The 27,896-nt window shown below is 36.7% G+C and overlaps 1 protein-coding gene across 2 annotated transcripts in view; it reads right to left on the reverse strand.

Annotated features, from left to right (window-relative positions):
- The window catches only part of Olfm3 (olfactomedin 3), a 201,142-nt gene that overhangs the window by 39,431 nt on the left and 133,815 nt on the right, over positions 1-27,896 (reverse strand). Inside the window, exon 1 of one of the 2 annotated variants that reach the window (XM_070007849.1) lies at positions 5,906-6,050. The exons of the other annotated variant lie outside the window; for it this stretch is intronic. Within the exon in view, the coding sequence (XP_069863950.1) occupies positions 5,906-6,034 (129 nt within the window). The 5' untranslated portion in view covers positions 6,035-6,050. Of the gene's footprint in view, positions 1-5,905; positions 6,051-27,896 lie in introns of those variants that run through there. 2 annotated transcript variants of the gene reach the window in all.

Consider the following 27,896-nt stretch of genomic DNA (forward strand, 5'->3'; position numbering starts at 1 on the left):
TACACTTAGGCAAAAGTGATAAAGCTACTGAAAATAGTGTACAAGGTAGAGCCATAAAGCAGAAAAAATTTCATTTATGAAAACCTATTTGATTTAGAGTAGAGATACCTGAGTGATGAAAACCCTTCATAAATTTTCTATCTTAAGGATATGTTTGGTCCCAGAGAAGGAAATGTGGTTTGGCATGCTAATGACATCAGTTGTGGTGAGAAGAGAGATGTGAGGGAAGGAATTAGAGAGAGGTTGACAGATCACACTAAAAGAAGCTGTGTTCTGGAGGAGGTGTTAATAAAGATGTCACTCCTGAGCAGTTTTCTGGCTGTTATTTATAAGAATACTTAGAACTGAGATAAATAAATACTCCTTCTTCAGTGAAATCTCCAGGCTTTAAGAGGGCAAAAAACACAAACAAACAAACAAAAACTATCAAAACAAAACAAATAAGAAACAAAAAAAGTATCATTACCGTCAGAGTAGTTAGCTCTGCCCAGCTCTTTTACAAATCATAATGAATAAGAGTTAGGAAGGACCTTAGAACTCTTATTTAGTCCTATATCTTTCTACTCAATGAAACTTCTGCCCTAAATTCTTGTGTTTCCATTCTCAGTAGAATTGTGGGACCACTGTACCATAGAGAGTTCAGTACTTCCACCGCAGCCTCTTCCCCTGATGGAAAGCTGAGGGGTGCAGTGTGAATTTCTCTCTCTGTCATCTTCTCTATGGGCCCTATTTCTGTTTCAGGCACTTAACAATAAACCTACTCTTGTCCATTGGGTAATTCTTGTACAAAAAGACAATTATCCTATTCTGTTCCGTTACCGATATTTGCCATTCTGTGGACAAATAGAGTCACAGGACTCAAAGTACAATGTGAAAACGGAACTAGGACACTTGAGACAATGGGTGAGGTTGGGATAGATGGGAAGGTGAGGGAGACTGACAGAAGAGATGATATTTATCAAAATATTGATCAACGTAAGACACACAAATACATATAATAAATATATCTAAGTACATAGAGTACTTGACATGGTGACTTTAAACCCCTTTGTACAATTTTTAAAGATAAATTTAAAAAATGATTTGTTTGCCATTCTATTCTTTCACCCAATTCTTCTCCTTAATTTGTTTAGCTGCTCACCATGAAATATACATTTCATAATGGTTTTTCAGGGGAAAATGATCATATGAATCACAATAAGATGCCTGAATTTAGTTACACTTGAATTTGAGCACCTGGAGGCTGAATTTGAGAACAGCCTGAGCTATATAGTGATGTCTCAAAACAAACAAACAAAAACAACAACAACAAACTAAATGAAAAGGTTAAGTCAGTCAAGTAGAGCCTGGAGATGTAACTGGGTGGTGGTGTTTACCTAGTATGCACAAAGCCCTGTGTTTCTACCTCCAGCACTACAAATCAAAATAACATTCCTCCTCCAAAACATAAATAAAGCAAGCCAAAACTACTAAAGTCAGACAGTTGCATTTAGAATTAAAAACAGGTTGGTTAGTCAAGGATAAGAAACTTAGAGGGTATATTGACTGTTTGGAGGTATTTCAGAACTTTCAAGTTGAGTAATTCATCAAAGTAGTTATAAGGAGAATTCAGATGGATACTTTAAAATGTAATAAAACAAATGGTTTATGCCCACAAATCCCCTCCAGGCCTTGTCCTACCACCAACAGCAGGTAAGGATGACTATTTGAGAACAGCTTGTGTCTGTTCTATGTCCTCTAGCTTTATTTAATTGCTCTTTCCTGTGTTGTTCCTGGTGTGGAGTCCACAGCATGAGGGACTTCTCAGAAGCTCAGCCTCCTGGGGAAATGACTGTGCATCAGAGAGAAGAGCCAGAGGGAGTCTAAGTCTTCAGAGAGCTGAATTCTCCTCTCAGACACCCAATCTCTCCAAAGGCCAAGCCCCATGCTACAGTGTAGAAGGAAAAACAACAATGTCGATAATAACAACAACAGGGGAGTAAGGCACAGAAAAGGCAAATAGAAAAACCAAGCAACAAACAAAAATGGAAATGAGGGCCACAGGAGACGAATAAATGAAAGTTTCATTTAAAAAGTCGTACCTAAAGAGTGTTTATCACCTCATGAATTGTATTTAATGATTTATTATTTTCTTAAATATTCTGGGAATTTCAAAAGTCTTTCAGCTTTTGAGACAATCAAATCCTGCCTATTTCAGAAGCACCTGCCATAAGCAAATTTCATTGCCATTTAATGATTTAATGACTCAAACTATCCTTTAAAAAGAAAAAATATATATCCATATGTACATCTACCCACACATACACACGCGTATATAATACATATTATATACATTCAGGTCAATTGAAGCTATTATTTTTAAGAAAGACCACATTCATACTCACAGCTGCATTTTTTTTGTTACTTGCACATTCCAGGAACGAACATGAAAACAAATTTGGAGACCTCCTTTTCCATGTGTGGCATGTGCTGGTTGAAGGCTGATCACATTCATGGTAGAAAGTGAGGGGGAAATGGAAGAAAAAAGCTGGTTTTGCTTATTATTATGCAGATATACCTATTGGTTAAGGATCTGCTCATGCTTCTAGCTAAGAGTCCCAGCAACCCTCTCCATAGAAATAATCATAAGGCTCTTTATTGAATTTTGTGAGAGGCTTCTAGAAGCACAGACTCTGATCAGAAACATCTCCTTCACTGCTCTGTCCCAATGACTAAGATGCCACAGAGGAGATTCTTTTTTTATAATTGTTACTGTAGAGTTGATATACATGAATCAGGTAATGAGTAATGAGTACAATTCCTTTTTACCATGTCTCCCCTTCCATCGCTCTCATCCGGTTTTTCTCTCTCATCCCCAGCACAAGATATCCACTTCATTTCCCATATAGTGTCTAGTGAGCATCACTGTTGTATTTGTTCACCCTTGCCCCACCTTTTATGTTATCTCCCTTACCCTCCCAAATCTTGTCTTCTTTATGCATGCAAAACCTTTTGGAAGGCTTACAACCTAGCTGAGTTTATAGCTTTTTTCTGGCTCTGTATGATTAAAGAGATGAAAAGACATATTTTAAGTAATAGGATTTTGTTATTGAGTAGAAGATCACTGACTTGGATCCATATTTGGTTCTGCCCTTAACCAGCTGGAGGCAATCTCATTGATCACTTGTCCATTTTGAGACCTTTTTTTTTTTCATTTTCAATATGACAAGGATGGGTTATAGGAGGTGTATTTCCATTGAAAATCTTGAGACCTCTGAAATTTGGATACTGGGTCTAACTGATGCCATCTTGGCACCTTGGTGGATGGGGATTTTCTGAAAACTCTTAGAGGTGAAACCCCACCTCCAACCCCAGGTGGTAGGTTTGTCTGAATTCCTAGAGTCAGGATTACTGCACCTGACAGGCTTGTACCATGAACTGGAGACTCTTTGAACTCTGGAGCTTCCTGTGACCCTACCCTCTGATCATGACCCTATTTAAGCCCTGACATCTCAGCTGCCATTTTTTGCACCATGCCTGGTGTCTCCTGACTCAAGTCACCATCGGGACCCACTTCAACCCCCCATTAGAGTTAATCTGGTTTGTTGAGATTGTTTTCCTGCTCTTCTTTACTCTCCCACCCTCATGGCTCCGTATCTTAACAGAATTAAGTATTCGAAGCTGCAAGTGTTGGGGAGACATGTTTCTGCCTTACAGTCACCAGTTTTCTAACACAGACTACCAATTCGACCTCTCAAAATGTGACTTTTCTATATCACATGATTAAATCCCAGTATAACATCTCTAAGTCTTCAGTGGAGTATATTCACTGGGCTTAGAGTTTGAATGGGTAGGAAGAAAATGATAGAATCTTAATAAGTGATCATCCCAGATGTTATTTGATCAATTATCTATTTTATAGCTTTACTGAAGCAATATCTATTCTGCATATATTATCTAAGATGTACTTTGCCAAAAAAATTTTTGTTACTAAAGATAAAGTTAAAATAATCCATCCAGATGCTTGTGATTTTTTTTTAACATTCTATCCAAATTTCTGCATCAATATTTTTATGGTCTGTATCTAAGAAATACCAATTCATTCAGTATTTTAATTAAAGTTATGAGTAGTCATCTATAATAATTATTGAACTGATATTACTCTTCTGTAAAGCAGACAAAGGCAGAAATAAAGTTTGGTTTCTGGTTTCTTTGTTTTTCTAGAGAATACCATTTATTAACTTATGAACACTAGCCATTGTAAAACACTTGCTTGATATTCTGAGATTTTGTTCACCAAGGGGAAATATCCAAAGCATTAGTGTACCAAAAGTATGTCTACTTATAGCAATGCTTTGTGTGTTTTAATGAACACATTATCAGTCAGAAAGTAGCAATAACTAAGATTAAACATGCAAGGTAACTAGAGGAATCATTTATGGCTTTGAAAATTTACATCCCTTCATTTATTAACAATAGAGAATAACCAAGCCAATGTCTAAATAAAAAAAAAAACACCTCAGGATAATGGTGTCAAATTTTTCATTTAACTCATCAATCACTTTCTTCCTTGGGTACCATTTTTCTGAAAGGATTAACTCAACAACTATGTCTTGGTCTTCCTTGGGTATTGTTTTTCTGAAAGGGTTAACTCAACACTATGTTATGGAAAGAATTAGCTACCTAGGCTTTGGAAAACCTTGATTCACTAAATAGTATAGAATTCTTTATAATTGTAATGTTAGTGACATATCACATTTGCTTTTTAACCATGAATCTCTTTAAATCCTTTCTGCCAAGCCATCACCTGCAAGTAAGGAAGAGACTTTACTCAGTAATACATTATGAATGACTCCAGGGTGGTAAAAAGTGAAGGCAGGAGAAGTTTTCCTCACATTATTCCCTTGGTCCCTAAGCCCTAGGAGAAGCTAACATATTATGTAACTAATTCAGTCTAGCTTTACTCAGTTAATTACACATTGATTGATAGATTAATTATTATTAGTAACTGCAGACAACTCTTAAAAATAGAAGGCTACTTTTCAGGTCTTGGTTCCTCAAATAATCTATATAAAGGTTAAAAATCCTCAAAGCCTATTTGTTTCTGTAGATTTAAAAAAAATATTGTATTAAGGAAATTGTCTTTTTGCTTAACCTATTCCTTTTAATTGAATTTTTAAAGTTTTATTTTTTAACAGAGATTTTTTTTTTGTCTTTAAAGTATTTCATAGTGTGATTAATCAAACTTTGCTTCAAAGTACCAGAAAAGGCTTTATTAAAATAAAGTGGGAAGGACTAAATTCCGTTAGTTTCAGGGGACAGAAAACTATGCAAGTTAAACCAGTAACAAGAAAAGTCTATAAAATAATAAATAATACAATGATATAGTGTTTTCTATCATTTGTGTTACTTAGCTCTCTTGCAGGTCTTTTGGGCAGGCTTTAAATACATGAGCTTATTTCTTTATTTTTATTTACTCACTGCATTAATTGCATTTCAAAGAAAAACCTACTTAGTAAAAAATCCAGGCAGAATATACTGGACATCTCATCCTGTGGGAGATGTTATGGAAAGTTTACAGACATCACAGGAAGCAAAATAATGATAATCCAAAAGTAAACCATGCATTTTTAAGATTCCTTGCAATTTGCAAATTAATATAGTCCACTTAAAGCTTTTCATTCGTAAGAATTTAAGGAGTCTAGTGCCTCTTTTTACAGCTAATTTCTCAAAGAATTCTCAATCCACCACCCCCCACCCCACTTTGGCGTAACTTTAAAGTGTTCTTTAATATCTATGATTAAAGTTATCGTATAGATAAGATCTCTTTGAAGTCAGACTATACATAAAAATCTTAGCTTTTGCAATTTACACTGATGTAATACATTCTCATCCCAAGATGGTCAAACCCATGGGAATGACTTACTAAAATATCTGGCGTCGACAGGCTCGTGGTGTTCAGTCCTACCAAAGACGGTAGAGTTTGGGACATCCAGTTTGAGATCATTGCCATGGTACTGAGCAGAGCACCAAGCTTCAGCAGTGGAGGACTCATTGCTGTGGAGCTAATGAGTTTTCATAGTGACTGATTAGGATCCCGGAGCCTGGCTGGCAGTGGGAGGCGTGACTGCAGCGAGCCACCTCTACAGTATGAAAAGAGATCAACATCCCAGCTCTAATCACTCGGGAAAGCATACAGAACCTTTATTGCCCACCCTCCTGAGGAGTGCCCTGCCTTCTTTTTCCTCCCAAGTAAAGACGCTTTGCTGGATCATCACTGTGTTCCTGGTAGGGCTGGCTTGTCATGATCAGAGCAGAGGTTGGAGGGCAAGAAGAAATGAGAGCTTTTCCAGCTTCATTGCAGTCAGTTACCATCAACAAAGCCCATTTCCTTTGGGGTTTGTACAAGTATAATCAGCTGTGCTTTATCTTTCATAGGAAAAATAAAACACCACAAACCTCCTTTTAAATGGAGATCTGCCAAAGCATGCATTTCAACCGCCAAATTTAATATTTACAGATTTCTCTGGACAAGGGAGGGCACAGGGCTTTTGAAAATGGAAATCTGTATATAATTTCCAAGATAATCAGATACTAATCCTAATAGAAATTACCATGTTAAAAATGAATAGCTGTTGCCTGTGTGATCATTTCCTTAAGGCATATATATCTGAACAGTCAGAAAGGGTGGCCTTGTAGAAACTTTATGTTATAGAAATTCCATGTTCCCAGGTTTGTCTTTGAGAATGTTTGCTTTGCTTTGTAGGTATAGAGTCACATGGCAAACTTAGCTAATTGTATTTTCACTTTATGAGGAACGACAGTCTGATAATACTGAAAATCTGTCTTCAGAGGATGTGTGATTTATTAAATGGGCCACAGGACTTGGATTTGGCAAGTTTGAGGGTCTGGTTCTTGTTCCCTAGTTAGCTGTGTGAGTGGTCAGTGACTTAATCTTCCTTGGCTTTATTGTTTTTCTATAATATATGAGGGATGGATTCCATGCTCTCTGAAGCCCTTTTCAGCTCTAAAATTCAATAATCTGTTTATTAGAACTCCATTGGCAAATGCAGAATATCGTGTTCAAAGCTTGTGAGTAATTTTGTTGTAGTCTTTTTATTTTTATTTTTAACAAAGTCTACAAACTGCATCCATCCAAACTTCAGGCCCCAAAAGGAATAAATCGGCAGTCATCGTTATATACAATAATGAATTTTAAAACAAAGAACAGAAAAGACACAAAAGGAAATGTAGCTGCATGAAAATTAAATGAAATACAATGGATCATATAAAGGAAAAATATTCTGTTGATTCCTTAGGAGAATTCTGAAACTGTTTGCATCTGCAATTTTCAACCAAAGATACATGTTTTTCTTAACAGTTTTGACAGGACAAATAAAGAAAAATGTCTATAATAAATTTGAAAGGCATGCATATTTATACTGTGTCTATGTACTTTAGACTTCCAGACCATTTTCAAATGGGGTGAGTCTAAGAAACTCTAAATCTTCTTTGCATCTATTAACTTGGAATCGAGGCAATATATATATATATATATATATATATATATATATATATATATATACATTAAAAACCAAGAAGGATAAAAGGACACTAGTTTATGTATTAAGTTAGCAGATTATTCATAGAAAGCACTGGGAAAGTGGACATTAGTATATAAGTGTGGTAATGTCAGAGTGCAAATCTAAGCATACCTGGAACTCTATCTAGCTCCAACAAAGAACAGTGGTGTCATTTTGATAGTTTAATTTCCAAAATGGAAAATTAATATACATTCAATTACTGGGTAATTTAGGAAGTCATGCAGCAGATGGTAATTTTACTTATTAATGAACGATCAGTCAACAAAATAATAGCATCTTTAGAAGAGTATAAGATTGAATGTCAGGGGAAAACAAATCTCTTATTTGCAAATTAAAAAGAAAGGAAGAAATACAGAACAGTATAAATGCAGTGCTTATTTCAATTTCCTAGAGACGCAAGTAAGTACACTGAAGAACTGGTAAAAAATGATGAGGTATATAATTCATTGATGTTTACAAACAACATGAAAGCTAAAAAAATCTGGTTATAAGAAGAGCTTTAAATGCACAAATAGAAATAGAAAAACCTTAAAGTGTAATGATTATTCCTTGGAGGAAATAAAAATAACTACAATTTGCAAAGAACTAAATAGTTTGCAGAACTCTCATATTCAGAGTGATTTCCATTGTATTTATTTAGGTTAGTTGAGGCAAAGTCTGGACATCCATATTGCATAGGTTATCCTCAAACTCACAATCTTCAGTTTCCCAGGAGCTGGGATCACAGTTGTACAACATTATGCCCTGCTGTGATTTCCATTTCAAAAGTTTAAATCTAGTTTACAGATAGAAAAGACTTTTGCTATGGAGAAGTAACGACTGCCCTGTGACGGAAATGGTAAGAAGCTTGGAAATAGTGGCTGGACCAGTCCCAAGGCTTCAGAGCACCCGGAGGTATCTGGACTTAATTGTGCACGTCATGCAAGTGTTTAATGCAAAGCAGTGAAATCATTCGTCTTACATGTAAATTATTACTTTGACATTTTTATGATGAAAAGAGACAGGTAAGGGCTACAGGGTGAACAACCCTTAGCAGAAGCAGGAGGTCACTTACAGATATAGTTTAGGTAAAAGATGGGTGGCGTCCAAGCATAAGGAATCTGTCTGTGGAATGTGAGTGGATGGATTCCATGTGGGCTTGTAAGGGAGTTGGCAATTCATTGTGGTTGAGTACGTGTGAAAAGTTAGGAAGAAGTAATTGGTCAGCCTCCAGCTTTGCGTTTGTATGATAAGTGTCATTTATCGGGATAAAAAAACATCCGAAGAATCATGATGGGGCAAAGAATTATACTTCCTTGTTATCCATACCCAGACTGACTTGCTTGAGGCACAGAACATCCAAGACTGGTAATCTGAATTTCAAAAAAAAGGTGACTTTACCTAAGCCTCATAACCTTTATGGTCTAGTTAAAAACAAAAAACAAACAAAAACAAAAACAAAAACAAACCAGTGTAGCCTATATAGATCCCAATCTTCAAACAACCAGAGATTTTCTTTAATTTTCACTCATGATAATCTTTAGATTATCTACATACTTTTTCAATAAGTTAGAAACAGAAACAACTTCTATCTCCAGTAAGTAACAAATACTTGCCTCAATCTAGTAATCACACTGAAAATATGTCCTGATTATAAATGTATTTTCTTTATAGAATCTCAAGGTGGATCAATAGCTATAAAATCTACAACTGTGCATAATTGCTCATGAAATTCTAAAATATATTGATTACCATATTTATTCATTACATATTTTTAAATGCCAGGATATCTTTTTTATTACCTTGAGTATTTCATGTTAGGCTTAGGTAATATATAATTACTAAGCAAATAAATATTAAGTAAGCAAGACATATAATTTAGGTATGTTCTGTAACAGAAAAGTTTTTCTTTTGATTTGTAGCACATAGTTTTTAATTCTCCATGTTTGTTTCTAAGTTTTGGATCCATTTGTGTAATAGATGGCTGGGGATTCCTGGGGAACACCACACAGGCAGATATGGCAAGGTAAATAAATGCAAAAGTGCTGATTGTGACACAAAATATGTTAGAAATAACTAGATAAAGAGATAATTGTGGACCCCAAATTTGATTTTGGGCAAAATAAATTAAAGAATTTAAGAATATTCACTAAGCACCAAAAAGAAATAATCAATGTGAACTTACATTTTGTAATTTATAGTATTTTTAAGGGAAAAGGAGAAATTGTAAATTAGATACAGGTGTAAAGAAACAACAATAAGCCTGGTACTGGTGGCTCACACTTACAATCCTGTTTAATCAAGAGGCTGAGATCTATGAATTGTTGGATGCTAGCCTAGGCAGAGAGATATGAGAGACACTTATCTCTAATTAACCAGTAAAAAGCTGGAAGTAGAGATGTGGCTCAAGTGGTGGAGTACCACGTTGAGTGAAAAAGCCTAGCAAGAGCTGAGTTGAAACCCAGTACCAGGATAAGGAAAAAAGAAAAGAAAAAAATAATTACAGAGATTAATAGATTATTGATGAAGGAGGTGAAAAAGGAAGAAGAGGAGAAAGATAAGTGATAAAAAAGAGAAAAGGAGGAAGCTAGTAATTGGGTAGAACACTGATGGATTTCACTGATTGACAGATTGTAAGAACAGCTTAATGTTGGCATAAACTACACAATTGGGGGTAGTCAGGATGGAAACAACTGGTAGAAACTGAGGGAGCAGAAGATACCATTCAAAAAGGAATGTACTTAATACCTGACTTATGTAACCCTAACTCCTCTGTACATCATCTTTACAGTAAACAAAAGGGTTTTTTTTAATGAACTCTAGAAAAAGCAGTAGACAGTGGTTAACAATTTAAATAGGAAAAGTCACAAGAGATGGAAAAGGGTGGGAGACAGAATCATTTTGGGGATGCTGTGTACCTTGGTGCAGGTGTGCTAGGACAATTACTAGACAAATAAATCTCTTTCCCTTTGCTACAAGACCTTAAAGGCAGTTTAGCGTATAGTATTACAGATTCTTTCATTGGCTAGCAAACTGACATTGATGAACTCTGGATCTCAACTTTTCTCATCTGCAAAATGAGATTGAAAGTATTTGTGTAGAAGGGTCACTGGAAAAACCTGATAAGAGCATGTATTTGAAAGTGCTCACATATGTCTTTGTTGGGTGCCTAACTCATGTCAACTCTATCTATCTTTGATAAGACTATCATTCAGGAAGGTCAAAAGGAGTAGCAGAGCTGGAAGAACAATGATGACAGGGGCGGGGCTTAACAAGGGGATGTTGAATTGAGCTGGGAGTAAGTCCTGCCCTGCAACTCAGTGGTCATGGGGGAAGATCATAATATAAGATAGCTGCAGAACACCAAGATATTCTGGGGCTGTAGTGCTAGAAAATGGATAGATGAAAGGGACAATTGATCTTGATTCCCCAATTTAGAAGCTAAAGCAATGGCAAGACAATATCCATAAGTTTTACCATCACGGTTGTCTTCCCATTTTCACCTATGCCCATATATGCATCCCCTCTCCTGTTGCCAAACATAAGCTGTCTGTGTTCCTAGGCCAGGTAGACTTCACCCTTCACTAGGTCAATGTCTTTAAGATCATCATGCGTAAGAATTACCTAGAAACTTGAGAAGATCCAGATTCTTAGGATTCCATCAAGAAATTTTGACGGGGCTGGGAAGGTGGCTCAGTAGTAGAGCGCTTGCCTTGCATGCCTGAGACCCTGGGTTTGATTCCTCAGCACCACATAAGCAAAAAGAAAAAAAAAAGCCGGAAGTGGCGCTGTGGCTCAAGTGGTAGAGCGCTAGCCTTGAGCTGAAGAGCTGAGGGACAGTGCTCAGAGTTCAGGCCCCACGACCGGAATTAAAAAAAATTAAAAAAAAAGAAAAGAAATTTTGACGGCACTAGCAAAACACAAAATAACTTGCATTTCTAACCATTTCCCAGCTTGTTTTATTCTTGGGCCAATCTTTGGGTATAGTACTTTTCATATTAACAACTCTCTTAAATCTTAAATCAGTAAATCAATCCTTCATTCTTTGCTGCCTCCCTCCCTCCCTTCTTTCCTTCTCTTTGTCCTTCCTTCTTTGTTTCTTCAGCTAGGTTGGCTTGAAACTTGCTCCTGCCTCAGCCTCCCAAGTGACAAGATGTCAAGCATGCATTACCACACTGAGATCTTTCTTCTTTTTATAGCATCAGTATTTTCCCCTTTAATATTCAGAGTCATAAAGACTATTTCTTCTCTCCTTTCCCTCCCATAATGAGTAACATATACTTAACTCTGTAAATCAAATTTTAGTCCAATTTATTTTTACAATCCATCCCTTATTTCTTACCATTCTTTTATAGCATACCTTTTATAGCAACCTAGAGTGGTCAAGACTTACTATATTTAATTTCTCTCTTCTTGATCAGACTTCAGTCTATGCCTCTATATGATGTCCATACTACTTGTATGAATTCTTCCAATGAGAAATCTAGCCATTTTTAGTTCTTAATACCTTTGACCTATAAACAGCCTCCATCAATTTTATTTTCTCCTTTACTAATTTCTGCACTTAGTTTTCAGAATATGACAGTCACCTAGTTTTTCTCTAACTTTCTGACCTCTCTTTATGTCTCCTTTGGTGATTCTTCCTCATCTATATGCTAATGACTCCCAAATTCTTTGCTTCCTTGCAAACCTCTTCTATCAATTTAGACTTGCATATCCAATTATCTACTTGACATCTCAACTTCGATGTTTAATAGACATCTTAAATTGAACATATTCATAAATGAGTTCCTGATCAGGCCCTGCCACTCCCAGGAAAGACAAAAATAAATAGATCAAAATAAATAAATTAAAACCCGGACAAGTAAACAAAGACCCCCACAAACATGACATTCCTTAAGTAGATAGTTGGTAAAATTACACAGGTCAAACATTTAGTTTTCAAAATTTCCCCTACACACACACACACACACACACACACACACACACACACACACACAAACACACATGTATATCAACAAGTCTAATTCCTACTTTCTAGATATCATTAAAATTCATTGATTTTTACATAGTACTCTTTTCTACTGCAATCATCTAGGTCAATGTAGTTTCCCATTTGGATTATTATAAAAGCAATTGACCTTAAACTACTTCAGTCTTTTGTAATCTAATCGGTATGATCCTTTTAAAATATAAGTCAGATGGTGTTAATGCAAATCAGATTATATGATTTCTTTACTTAAACTCTTTAAGAGATTCCCATCCTACTTACAAATGGAAAGCAAATCTATTTTGCTGTCATTATATAATTACAAAGAATCTGGCCCCTTTTTTCCCCCTCTGTTCTAATTTCTTGTATCTTTCCTTTAGTTTGCCTCTGATAATTTCTTAGTGATGTGAGACTAGATTTTGCTTCATTGTCTGTGCACTTGCTCTTTGCTGGTGAATTTCTATTCTGCCAAATATATTCTTATTTCTGTCCTGTTTCTATTCAAAGATCAGCTTCTCATCAGGTCCTCTTAATCACACTATAAAAAAGATTAAGATATATTTTATTCATAAGTTGCTTTGTTGGATGGTAACTTCTTTATACAACTACTTAAAGATGATAATAAAAGAAGTTGCCATCCTTCCAGAGGGCAACTTACAATATTGTCTTTTTCTGTTTTGCTTTGTTCTTTAATTTTGTGAAAATATTCACATTCCAAATCAAATATGGTACCCCTGAAGCAAAGTAAAAGTGAATGTGCTTAATTTAAGTGATAAAACAAACATTTATTTTTTTAATATATTTGAAAAATATCTCCTTAGTGAAATTTGGGCAGTATTTATGGGAAAAAATGAAACAAACACCTACTGAATATTACTAAAACCTGTGTATCCTGAGCATTCCTGGTTTTTGCTCAGTGGTAATATCCTTGGAACCATCTATCTGCAGGAACAAGTCTACTGTATTTTATCTATTTGTCTTGTTTGTTTTCTGCACTGCCAATCAAGATCCAGGAATGATGTATTTTTTGTTCCCTGAGAAATTCTCAATGCCTAGGCAGTGCTTAATGTAGTGAGAGTTGTCAATAAATAGGTATTAAGAATTAAGTAAATGATATATTATTGTTGGCTTACTAACCTGTTCTCCATTTTAAAAGGAGGCCAATTTTAGGACAAATTTATAGTAGAGCCTATTGTAAAAGTAAGCCAATGTAAAATCTTCACATATTACATTTTACATATTGTTGAAGGCATGATGGATGCATTTTTATTTGCTTTTTTTTGTGACTGTGATAAAATACATGCTACAAACAATTTAAAGAAGAAAGGATTTATTTTGACTCATACTGTCAGAGCAGAGTAGTTTACATCATGGCAGCCAGGAAGAAGACAAGCAACAGAAAGGGACCTGCCAGGTATAGTTCTGATGAGGATATGACCCAGTGACTGTTTTCCTTTAACTATGCAATACAAGAAGTTCTACTGTCTCCTACTCATCTATTTGAAATTTCAAATTCATCAGTGGATTAAACAATTAAACCATTAGACTCTGACTTAATAAGTCAGTTGTGTACATCTTTTCTTTTTCTTTTTTCTTTTTTTTTTTTTGGTCAGTTGTAGGGGCTGAACTCTGGGCTTGGGTGCTGTCCTTCAGCAGCAGATCAAGGCTAGCACCCTACCACTTGAGCCACAGTGCCACTTCCAGCTTTTTTCTGCTTATGTGGTGCTGAGGAATTGAACCCAGGGCCACATGCATATGAGGCAAGCACTCTACCACTAAGCCAACTTCCCAGCCCGGACCCAATAAGTCAGAGCTTACAAAATCTAATATTCTCTCTGGAAACACTGCTCCCCCTTAGAGTTTTGTCTTACTAATGTAGATTTTTCTTACCCTAGTTGGGTGACAATAAAGATAACTATTACAGAAGTATATATGACTAATAATATTGTAACATATTAAAACATTATGCTGATAGCTACCAGTGTTTTTTCTTTCTCTAGTTTTTCTTCTTTCAATACTCAGATTAGAATATGCAATTCTTATCTAAGCTAAAAAGCACTGCCTCTTACTCTTCTGTTTTCTCTTGATAAGGCTCTAGGGCCACTGAAGTCTTAAATAAATGTGAAAGCAGATTTCTCTTCTTGTCTTTGGCTAATCAAGTTTGTCTCTAATACAGTAATGAAAAATGTGGAAGGATGAGTTGAAGGAAAGCTATTTTCCTATGTATATGCATATGAAGATGTCCTGTTGTATATCTCAAATATATATGCTAAAATTTAAGCACAAAATTTAAAAACAACAACAAGGCAAGAAAAAAACAGATTGAAAATGAATCAGACCTTTGAGCGTTCAGTTCTCCAACTTCAGTTTGGCCCTAGGCAGTCAATAGGAAAGCATCCATTGTTTCCTGAAATCCAGGACTTTGCATTATTTCCTTTCAGGTTTCAGCGTTGTGTTAAAAGTGCTCAATAATGAAAGACTGAATTTAGAGTGAAAAACATTAGCAATGTTCTCTAGAGGAGGGATTTCTGTCTTCCCATCTTGGCCTTCATCTGCGAAGCTGACTGATGCTCGATAGGCCCGAGGGAACCTGCCTTGGCAGCCGCTACTGCTTCAAAGGAGAAAAATCGGATGCATGAGGGAGGAATGGATTCAGGGCAGACTTTATTTTTTTCTCTAACTTTGTTCACAAAATTGAATAGGTAAAAAATATAAACATAAGATTAAGCTAGAGGAAAGGGGGACGTCAGGTGATGTGATGAAGTGACCCTCAGGTTAGCTAATGTCTCTGACTGTCTGGTTTTAGGTTCTTTAAACAGGGATTCAACTCAACTTGCTATACAGTCCCAAACATACACTCCAAAGTTCAGTCTCCAAGTCTTCCCATTTCTTTACAAATGGGGTGGTGTCATTCTTTCTGATGGAAACATAGAATTCCATTGTACATTTATACCACATTTTCTTGATCCATTCATCTACTCAGGGGCCTCTGGGTTGGTTCCAAAGCTTAGCTGTGGTGAATAATGCTGCAATAAACATAGTTGTGCTGGTAGCTTTAGTATGGCCTTGTTTGTGATTTTTTGAGTAAATACCCAGAAGTGGGATTGCTGGGTCATAGGGACGTTCTATGGTATAGTCTTTTGAGGAACCTCCATACTGCTTTCCAAAGTGGTTGAGCAAGTTTACACTCCCACCAACAATGCAGTAAGGTTCCCTTCTGTCCACATCCCCTCCAGCATCTATTGTTATTAGAGTTCTTGATTATAGCCATTCTAACTGGGGTAAGGTGGAATCTCAATCTTGTTTTGATTTGTATTTTTTTATGGCCAGAGAAGTAGAGCATTTCTTTATGTGTCTATTGGCTATTCTTAGTTTCTCTTCAGAGAATTCTCTTTTTAAATTATATTAAGTGAAGTAATCCAGACACAAAGAAACATAGGTCCCATGGTTTCCCTTATTTTCAATAATTACTATACACCTAGGATAAGCTTAGCAGATGAGTAGAATAACTCAATAGCTATGTACCTATGACCATATAAGATGATGGCTAAGTGAAATGAACTCCAAAACATGGACACAAGAGGTTTTTCTTTCCTGTTGTTTCTTTTAATGTACTATGTGATTTTTTTTGTATGCTCTTCCCTCTATGGTATATCCTTTGCTGTCACTGTATTTGATTTTGGTACCTTAGTATTTTATATACATTTATTTGAATTAGGGAAGGGAAGGGAAACAACAGAATGATGAGACAAAGGACAAGGGGGGACCAATGCAATAGCAACATACACAAGACAATATGTTGGAAATGATTTGTACAACTTGGGAGGGATTGGGGGAGGGAAAGTAGGAGAAAAATGAGGGAAGCAGTAACAAGTTGGACAAGAAATGTGCTTATTACCTTACATATGTAACTGTAATCACTCTGTACATTCTTGACAATAGAAAAAAAAAAGAAAAAAAGTTCAGACTCTATTCCTGCAGTCACATGTATGTCATGTCACCCAGATCTGGTGCTACTAGACCTCTCAGACTCTCCGTGTTCATGGAAGAAAGATTAGGGATAGAGATCATTAGTGATAAAAGAATAAAGGCCATCAAATCAATTGCTAATATAAACGTACCTATGTATCCACTTTATATATGTGCATGTGTGTATGTATGTATATGTACCTATATCTATCTATCTATCTATCTATCTATCTATCTATCTATCTATCTATCTATCTATCTATCTATCTATCTATGTATCTATCTATCTATCTATCTATCTATCTAAAGCTGGGTATCAGTGGCTCCCATCTGTAATCCTATCTACTCCAGAGCCTGAGATCTGAGGATCAAAGGTTAAAGTCATCCCAGAAAGACAAGTCCAGAAGATCACTGTCTCCAAGTAACCAGCAAAAAAAAGTCCACAACTAGAGACATTGCTCAAGTAGTATAGTGATTGCTCAAGTAGTAAAGTAGTATAGTGCTTCAGTGAAAAGCTAAGAATGTGAGACCCTGAACACAAGCCCCAATACCAGCATAGCAAAAGCAGCTAGGGCTTGAACTGAAGCCCTTGTGCTCAACTGCTCTCTGACTAGAGCCATGCCCCAGCCCTTATTGCTTTAGTTTATTTTTTAGATACCTCCACCTGCCCTGTGGATAGTACTACCAGTTTGTCTCATCATGATGGTGGTTGTTTTTGTTTATTTGGTTGGTTGGTTTACTTTGCTTTTAGCTAGTTTCGGTAATGTTCTTGTTCTGCTAGCCGTGGACCTTAAATCATACTAACCTTCCTCTCTGGTAGCTGGTTTATAGGTATGTGTCAACAAACTCAGCTAAGACTTAACTTTTTTTTTTTTTTTTTTTTTTTTGTCGGTCGTGGGGCTTGAACTCTGGGCCTGAGCGCTGTCCCTCAGCTCTTCAGCTCAAGGCGAGCGCTCTACCACTTGAGCTACAGCGCCACTTCCGGCTTTCTGGTGGTTTATTGGAGATAGGAGTCTCACGGTCTCTCCTGCCCGGGCTGGCTTTGAACCGCGATCCTCAGATCTCAGCCTCCTGAGTAGCTAGGATTACAGGCGTGAGCCACCAGCGCCCGGCAGACTTAACTTTTAAAGACATATTTTAAGGGGAAGTTTTCCTAATGAATATTATGCCTGTTTTTAATAACATTTGCTCAGTACTGTAGGAAGTATATAAAACAGACTCATCACATAGAGTAGGTGGAGCTCTGTTCCATGAACTTTACTTATGTGAATTCATTTAATGCTATGGGAGAGATGGTTGTTACAAATAGTTTATAGGTAAAGAAATACATATACCTAACAAACATCCTTTTTATCTAATGTATAAATATTATAGTTCATCAAGGAGACAGCATGTATCTAATATTCCAACAATATCAGTATTACAACCCATACTTGTTCATGTTTTTTGTTTGTTTGTTTTGTTTGTTTTGTCAGTCCTGGGACTTGAACCTGGTCCCTGGGCACTATTCTTGAGCTTGAGCTTTTCTTTCTTTTTTTTTGCTTCAAGATAGCACTCTACCACTTAAGCCACAGCTCCACTTCTGGTGTGTGTGTGTGTGTGTGTGTGTGTGTGTGTGTGTGTGTGTGTGTGTGTGTGTGTGTGTGTGTGTGTGTGTGTGTGTGTGTGTGTGTGTGTGTGTGTGTGTGTGTGTGTGTGTGTGTGTGTAGTTTACTGAAAGGTCTCATGGACTTTCCTGTCTGAGCTTGTTTTGAACCTAAATCCTCAAATCTCAGCCTCCTAAATAGCTAGGATTACAGGTGTGAGTCACCAGTGCCCAGCTTAGGTTTATTATTATTAGTAGTAGTAGTAATAGTAGCAGTAGTAGTAGTAATAGAAATCATTTTACTGAAGCATTACAATTTAATCATTTGCATGAGCTCAGTAGAAGAATGCTTAAAGCTAAGGATAAAAATTAAAAGTAACAAGTCTTCATTTGTTTCCTTCTCTTGTAATGTGACAGAGAACCGTGCTCACCAGGGAGGCACCGGCTCCCCAGTAAGAACTCAGGCCCTGCTCCATTTTCCTTGGAACGTATTTTCACATCTTTCTAATTCGCCCAACTCGCCAGGGCAGACAGAAGTGTTAAATTATTGCCAAAAGCTTTTCTAGAAAAAAAAATTGTTTAGGAAGAGAATTCTCAAAGAGTTTGGGAAATTGCCTGGTGATCAGCAAAGAAGGCTGTTTCAGGGGTAGCGTGAAAAAACAAAATTGGATCTTCAAATGTGCAATTTTCTGAGAAGTTGTTATAAGTTGTTTCATAAAGCTTATCTCCCTCATGGAATTTGAAATGTATGTTTAGCTGCAACCAAAAATCTGCTGGTAGCAAACAACCCCAAACATCAAAGTGTGCAAGAAGATTACATTTGTAGCCATCTTTTTAAAAACAAATTCACATAAATAGCAGGAGCACTTTGGAGGTGATTTTTATGTAATAGCATTAGCTATACTGCTTGTCACCACTGCCCTTCATCAATATGTGTAGTCAAGGTTGTTTTGTGATTTGAAAACTTGCAGACAAACATAGTTAAATATAAATGTGCAAAGATCTGGACTTAGAATATATCGCACCTTGTCATTCAAAGTGTCATGGGAGTTGCAAATTTTAGAAAAGAAGTTCACAAAAGTAGTTAAGACCAGGTCATTATCTGGATGGTGATGGCTCACACCTGGAATCTTAGTTATTCAGGAGGCTGAGATTTGATGATTACAGTTCCAAGCCAGGCTGGGCAGAAAAGTCCATGAGACCCTTATCTCCAACTAACTACCCAAGAGCAGCAAGTGGAGCTGTGCCTTAATTGGTGGAATGTCAGCAGTGATGGGAAAAGCTGAAGGACAGTGCCCAGGCACTGAGTTTAAGCCTTAGCACCTGAACACACACACACACACACACACACACACACACACACACACACACACACACACAATTTAAAAAGACAAAACAACCACATAGCTACATCTCTACAAGCTTACCATAAAATAATCCTTACCAATGTCAATTTGAAAACCATCTGCTCCTAACCTTATTTTTAAAAAGTGAGGTTTAGGAAGATATATGTGACTGAACTTAAAAGTAAGTCCATTTACACGTTCTCATTAAAAACAGCTCCAGTACATAAGGATAGACGAGAAAAGGAAAAGTTGTTGGAAAAGTTTGTTTCTTAGTATGGAAATTAAATAGTTGCTTTTCCTAATTCTTAATATTTTTTATTCTCCTCACAGTATGCAGTATTTCCTGTTGTTAGAAAGGCAATCAGAAGTGTTACTATTCTTTTTTATTTTAAAGGTATTTTCTTAGAAAGCATTTGATCTATTGCCTATAGTATATGTAAAAACAGTACAATATTAAACCTATTGGTGGTGGCTCTCACCTGTAACTTTACCCACTCAAGAGGCTGAGATTTGAGGATCATGGCTTGAAGCTAGCTTAGGCAGGAAAGTTTGGGAGATTCTTTATCTCCAAATAACCACCAAAGAGCCAATATTGAAGCTCTGGTTCAAATGAAAAAACACCTGTCTTAAGCAAAAAACGCTAAGGCAGTGCACCCAGACCCTGCTGAGTTCAAACCCAGGACTAACATGAATACTGACTGTTCTTTTGAGAAAAGTATGGAATGTAAACAATTATGCCTATTAGAACAAAATTCAATGGAGGGAATAAAAGGATGAGAGCAGATTTCTACCATGTGGTGAAATGACCAGGATGAAATTCCATGGAATAGGTAATACTTGAGCTTGTTTACAAATCCAGCCCCTCATTTGCAATTCACACAGGAAAACTGACAATAAATTTTACTATATGCTCTAAATTTAAAAAAGAATAAGTTTAGTCTTAAAGAAATTTGTATATGATCTAAATTGTACAGATTCAGGTACAGAAACTTTCTTTGCTCAAAATCTATAGCTCTCTCTTGCCTGACTTTTCTTTTTAACTTCTCTTGCTCTTAATAAATCATAATCATATTTCCATAGACCATCATGGTGGGCTACTGAGACTAAAAGGACAATGAAAGCAAATGATTGTTGCTATGAAAACAGTGTTTTCATAGAAGAGAAGTAAGACAGACAAGAAGAAAGATAGCCCTTTAAAAGGCCTCACCTTATCAAGAAAATAGTTTCAAAATTACACACAGATGTGCACAAAGAACTCTAATATTTGCACATAACAAGTCACGAAACAGAATGCTGAGATTCTAATTCTAATAAAGTCTTCCTAGCTGTCCCCGCCCGCCCCCCCCAAACCAAAAGAAATGTTGAGATGTGTGTCTTTATTGAAAATTGATTAAAAACTCCTTTTTCAGGCATGTCTTCCCCTTCCTCTCTTGCTCCCTTCTCTTTTCCTCTTCATTTCCTTCTTCTTAATTTTCTCCCTCTCTTCCTTTTTTTCCCTTTTCTAGGTGACCTGGACTCAAGCAGGATTTGAGGTGAATTTGCTGAGGATTCTGTTCTGCCCTTTACTGTGTGATTATTTGGTTTTATTTCCATGGCAAGGGATAGGGATTCATTGAAGTTTCCTCATCACGGTAGGAAAGTGCTCCCCCACTGAGCTACTATGCTCCCTACTTTTATGAACAAACCATTCTTGTATTTTTCACTTCATATGTGGACATTTTATTTTCCCCCATTGAACCCTTCAAACTAAACAAAAACAAACAGAAGCTGCCTTTTCCTGACATTGGAACATGCATTTTAAGGTTATAGTTCTCCTCTTACTGAAATTGGTGAGATTTTTCATAAAGTTATTGACTTTAATATGGGGACTTACTTTTAACTACTGTTTACTAATGTTTACTCAACATTCACATGTTGACCAAAAGTAATTAGTAAATGTCAGCGATAAATGCTTGCTCTCCTTTATAGTCCACTCAATAATATATATATTTTTTGATCAGTCATGGGCCTGAACTCAGGGCCTGGGCACTGTCCCTCAGCTCTTCAGCTCAAACTTAGCACTCTACCACTTGAGCCACAGTGCAGCTTCCGGCTTTTTCTGCTTAGGTAGTGCTGAGGAATTGAACCCAGGGCCTCATGAATGCTAAGTAAGCACTCTACCACTGATCCACCTTCCCAGCCCATATATTTCTTATTTATCAGAATATACATATATGGACTAAGGGTGTATCTCAGGAGTAGTGTTCTTCAGAATTACCTAGGACATGAAGCCCTAGTTTTCATCCCCAGTACCAACCACACTCATCAACCATAACAACATATTTGTTATTCAATATTGTCCCACAAAATTATATTTAGAGTTATTTGAGGAACATGATTTGCTTCATGTTAAATCAGTTATGCTTTCAAGAAAGACTTATTGATCATCCTCTATGTGCCAGTCAGTAAATGTTAGACATCAAAGATTTATAAAGTTCACAAGATTTCCCATTCTTCCTGAGGGTTTATCTTGAAAAGAATAGGGGGAGAAACAGACCTAAAAAGCGATTTCAGTATAATGTGACACATTGTGTCTGTGACCTGCAATGCTCATAAGCATGGTAACAATTAATTTGTTTTGGGTTGGCCAGAGGAATTTTAGCTAGACAGTGAATTTACAGTTCTCAGAAAAGTTTCCCAAGTAGTCCAGGCACTCAATGCTGGCACAACATATGACAACTTACAACTTCAGTGTGTTTGATCCATTGGGACTCAGGGAGGAAGAAAAGGGGAAGGTCTGGAGAGACACCCAGAATCAGTGAGAACTGTGTCTCTCCGAGGAGCAGATGTGGTTTGAATATGGATAGTGATCCCTAAAAGTCCAGATGTAAAAGGTATGGTCCTCAGGTGTTAATTTTGAGAGATACTCACTACTACATTGCACTCCTAATGATCTAAGAACATCTAAACATCTGTCAGGAAGCCCTTCAAAAGTTGGGCCTATGGTTTCACTTTATGAATGTTTAGAGACCTGTTTAATTAATCATGTCCAAATGTAATTTCTTGTCTTTTAGTATTCATTGAGTTTACTTGTAGATTTATAGGCACATTCTAATTATTACAAATAAAGGAAACCATCCAGCCTATGTTTCTTGGGATATTCTTAGGAGAGGATCACAAGGGCTCAATAGTTATGTGCATATGATCGTATAAACTTATGCTTATTGAAATGAACTTTAAGAAATGGAAACAAGGGGATTTTATTGCACTGTTTATAGTCTTTTTCTTTCCCCCCTTTTGTAGTTGTTTTGATTTCTGTACCCTTTGTCTTGTATATAATGATTTGGGGAAGGAAGGAGGAAGCACAGAAATGGTGGGACAAAGGGTAAACCAATCCAACAGTGATACTCACTAGACACTGTTGGAAATGACCTTTACAACTTGGGAGGGAAGGCAGTCGGGAGGGGAAAAAGTGGGAGAAAATGAGGGAGGGAGTGACACTTTTCAGAGGGAAATATACTCATTACTTGATTTATGTAATTGTAACCCTTCTATACATCACCTTTACAATAACAAATGGATTTTAAAAAGTAAAATTGGGCCTAATAAGAGGTTTGTACATCATTGGGAGCATACCCCTTGAAGATGAAGTGATTCTGGCCCATTCCATGCTTCCTGGCTCATTGTATGAGCAATTTGCTCCATCATGTGATTCATCCATTCTCATCTGATACTATCTCCATAGGCCTGGAGCTATGGGACCACTGAATCTTGGGCTTGAACCTCCAGAACTGTGAGTAAGACAGTATTGTCTGTTTATAAGTTAGCTGTCTTAGGTATTATTGTAACACACAGGTAACTAACACAGGGGATGATAGCAGATTAATTTATTAGAAAAAGATCATTTAGAAGCAATGCTATGAATACTGCAAAAAGAATGATACCTGGGAGAAGAGTTATCTGCATTGGTGCCTGTGAATGAATTAAGACAGAGAAAGACAAAGCATATGACATGGCCAAGGTACTGCTGTGTGTTGATTAAGTATCTCCTAAAGGAACATGTGTGAAAGCCTTGATGCACAGATTAGCATCATTGGGAGGTGATGGAAATTTTAAAGGGCAGAGCCTAGTGAGAGGTCTGTAGGTTACTGTGGGTGTGACCTGGAAGAGGATTGTGGGAATGAGGTATTTTCCTTCCTCTCTCTTTTCTTTCCTGGGCATGAAGAAAAAGTGCTCAGTCACAAACATTACCACCATGATCCACTGCCTTCTCACAGGCAAAAACATGATCATTTATCATCATTTACGATGATCATGGAGTGAAACCTCCAAAATTGTGAGCCAAAGAAAACCTTTTCTAGTTACAAATTGATATTAAAATACCTGTCATATTTACATAGTGAATGATTAAATATGAATAAGAGAGAGATACAGAGAGAGATTAAGAATATCCTCTAAATTTTACAAATATGATATAAGAGAAAAGAACATTTGGGAATTTTACAGAACAGTGCTGTAAGTTTAAATCACAGTACTACCCAAGCAAAAATAATTTCCAGTGATGACTTTTACTAAAAACAGACATTTTAAATGAATCCAGTTTAAATGAGTTGGAGTAGAAATATTACCTTACAGAGAGATACACACACAAAAAAAGTGACCTTATTATACAATTGTGAGGTTACATTTGTAACTGTGTGTTATCACAATATGAATAAAGATGGCTAGGGGAAGTGTTAATTCTGGCATGTGTCTATGTGATTTTTAAAATCTCATCATTTGGTTTCATAGTAAAATCAGGGAAGAGATTTGTTTTGCAAAATTCTTCAAGGATTTCCTTATTTTTTTCAGGGCTTCTTTTATTCCTTTGATATTCAAATGACCATCTTTGAAGAACAAGTCCCATAATCCTCTCTCTTCAATTGCTAAAGGAAGGAAATTGCCAGCTACTATTTAGTAATTCTGGCCATTTCTCTCTCAACATTTACATCAACTTCATGAAGTCACATGTCTTTCACATGAGCGAGATTTACTTCTGTTATATTTAAATGAATAAAATAAGCTAATTACAGTACCCAAAAATGAGTGGCAGAAGGAAGACTTCTCTGTTAGGAAGTAAAGGGTAGGTTAGCAGGATTTGGAGAGGATTCACTAAACAAGTATCCTTAAAAGTAGAGTCATGACTGCTTTTCCTGACTTGAACTTTTTCATAATGGCAGGAATTGAGGGACACCAGCATGCATAACTAAAACTCAGGTGTGTAGAGGTTTGTTTGTTTATTTATTCATTCAGTTAGTAAGCTTTTTTTTCTTCTTTTTTGTGCCAGTCTTGGGACTTGAACTCAGGGCCTGGGTGCTGTTCCTAAGCCTATTGTTTTGTTTTGTTTTGCTTTTTCCCTCAAACCTAGTGCTCTACCACTAGAGTGACAGCTCCACTTCTCTTTTGTGGTGCTTAATTAGAGATAAGAATTTCACAAACTTTCCTGCCAGGGCTGTCTTCAAACCTCAATTCTCGGATCTCAGCCTCCTGGGATAGTTAGGACTACAGGCATGAGCCACCAGTGGCTGGCTAGTTAATCATTTTTATTGCACGTATTCTTGCTTAAATTCAGGTCTTCACTCTCTCACTTGGCATTTTCTACTCAAGGTTGGTGCTTGACCACTTGAGTCACATTTCCACTTCCAGCTTTCTCCTGGTTAATTGGTTATATGAATCTCCAGGACTTTTTAATCGGAGCTGGCATTGTCTCTCAATCCTCAGGGCTCAGCTGTAAGCTCAGGCTTACAGGAGTGAGCACCAGTGTTAGTCAGAGGTTTAAACAGAACACTGTCACCTTCTTGACTGATTTTGAGATATGGGTGGAAAATGAAACAGAAAGATAATTGCTTTCACATCATTCATTCATTTCAGAGGTTTCTATCAATCATTTGTACAAAGCTTAATTCAGCGTTGTTTTCAGAAGCTATGGAAATTTGCCAGGCTCCCATCCATCAGAGAGAAGGATGATCAGGAAGTATCTGGAGTGGAGGGATGGCCTAGAGGTTACCTCTGAAGTTTCAGTGAAGGCTCCAGGAACCTAAGATCCCCATCAAATACCTGAAAGTGGCAGACAGAAGGCAGGGCCTGAAAAGCTATTGATGGGCAGTTGAAGAGACAGATTCTTCCATGGGACAATGTGTTAGGAAGTCAGAATGTCTGGATTCTAGCAGTGATTCTGCATTTAAGGTTAACAATACTTGACATGGCATTCAGGGCAAAGCTCACCAAATAAAAAATAATAAAATTATCAGCATGGAATATTCTAGTTTTCTCTGACTGCTTAGGGGTCTGAAGTCTGAATGTAGACTTTGACATCACACAGTCTTGGGGTGCAATGTCAGGTTCGTCACTTACTGTGAAATCCTGGTGAAGTTCAGCGTTTTCTCTACCTAATTTTACTAATCTCTAAATTAAAGATGACATGACATTAAGTACTAATAAGGCTCATTTGGCATTGGAACCAAAATACCCATCCATAGTTCATCACATTTAGGCATATTGATGTATTAACTTGTTGTATCAGAGATATTGCTTAGCAGAAGAACTATAGAATGTCTTACCAGGCAAAGGAAGGATAAAATCCAAACCAGGGGAAAGCTAAAGACAATATTTAAATAAAACAGAACCTTGATAGTCCTCCAAAGAGCAAAGCCCTGATTGAAAGAGTTGTACATCAGATCCAAGTTGAGAAGTGGGCGCTTGATTCTGTTTCCTCGGAAACTATAAAGTTAAGGAAAAATGGTGAATTTTGTGTCCGGAAAAAAAAAAAATAAAAAAGCCTCTTATCTGAAGCTTTGCACCTGGCTTGAAAATTGAGGCTGCTTCTTGATGTCAAAATGACTCAAATCCTCCAGGCACCAGTGGGTGATTCCACTATTACTGATCTGATTTAAAAAAGCTGTATCTAATAGTGTGTGATTTTGGAGAACAAAGTGTTTCAGTGCCACATCCTCTGGTAAAGTAATAAAAGCAGTGCTCAAGTCTAACCTTGTAGGCATGGACAAATAAAGCAAGACAATGCAAATGAAGTGCTAGGCCAAGTACCTGTATTAGCAAACAGTGTTAATATTACTGCTCTTATTGCTTAGCTGCTGTCTAGTTCAAGTGGTCAATCAAAACCCTAGCTGTACTGTCAAAGCTCAGAGAATTCATAAACTTTATAGACCACAATAAAGACAATTTGTCCCATGAAGGTTAGAATGTGTTTGTGACTTTAACTAAGTTCACTATCTTACAATACTGTGAAATTTATGAAATTTATGTAATCATTTACTCACAATAAAAAATGAAAAAAACACCCAGCTGGCCAATAGAGAGTGAACATTTGAACCCCCAAATAAGTGGTTAGAGGGTTGCACAATTCCATATAGCCTTTGTTAATTGAGATTTCCTGACCTAATATCAATGCATAGACTTGAATGGAAAATACATTTATGATACCAAATTTCAGAGGCACTCCTATAAATAAATAAGCAAGGAAAAACATCAGAATGTGTGTATATAAATCTTTTTCTCAAATACGAATAGAATTCAGTCTTCTTGCCTTTGTATTCCAAGTGCTGGGATTATAGGTGGGTAGGTATGAGCTAGTACTTTCGGAGAGTTTAGACCAATAAAGAATGTGTCTTAACTAGTCAGATTTCACTCGGTATTGGAATACCTTTGCAGTATATTTGATCATTTATTTGCCCCAGATTAAATGTTTTATACATAAATGACTCCATATTCAATATCTCTATCCATAAGCAAATCTTTGCTATGTCAGGCCAGGACAGTGCTCTACTTCCTTCTGTTACTTTTGTCATACTTCAGATGTCAAGATTCCTAAACTTACCTTCTCTCCTGTGGCTCACACCTTAATCATAGCTACTCAGAAGGCTGAGATCTGAGGATTTGCATTTGAAGCCAGCCTGGGTAGGAAAGTCTATGAAACTTGTGTCTCCAATTAAAACAGCAATAACACCATTAGTGGAGGTGTGGGTAGAATATTAGTGAAGCTGTAGGTAGAGCATTAGCCTAGGCCTTGAGTTCAAGTCCCAGAACTGACACACACAGACACAGAAACAGACACACACACACATACACATATACACACACAAACATAAACTCAACAGATTTCTAAACTTGTCTATCTGGAGAAAGAATGTGCCAATTTCATCATTTCTCTTATGAGGTGCTTAGAGAACTTCCAATTCCTTGGATAGTTTTGTTGGACATTATAATATATACACAGAATGGAAAAATTACAATTAATTCAGATTGGTGTGATGAGCTTATATTAGAAAGGTAAAGATAATCATAAAAATGGCAATACATTTTACTATTTAAATCTTTTAGCCTTTCCATGGGGAATTATAATTCTGACTGGCACAGAGAAAATATTTCTATCCTCATCCAACAAATACCACCAGTTAATCTGAAGTTAT

This window comes from Dipodomys merriami, unplaced genomic scaffold, assembly GCF_024711535.1.
Source record: "Dipodomys merriami isolate MVZ:Mamm:240054 unplaced genomic scaffold, mDipMer1.0.p SCAF_7, whole genome shotgun sequence".
Classification (NCBI taxonomy): domain Eukaryota; kingdom Metazoa; phylum Chordata; class Mammalia; order Rodentia; family Heteromyidae; genus Dipodomys; species Dipodomys merriami.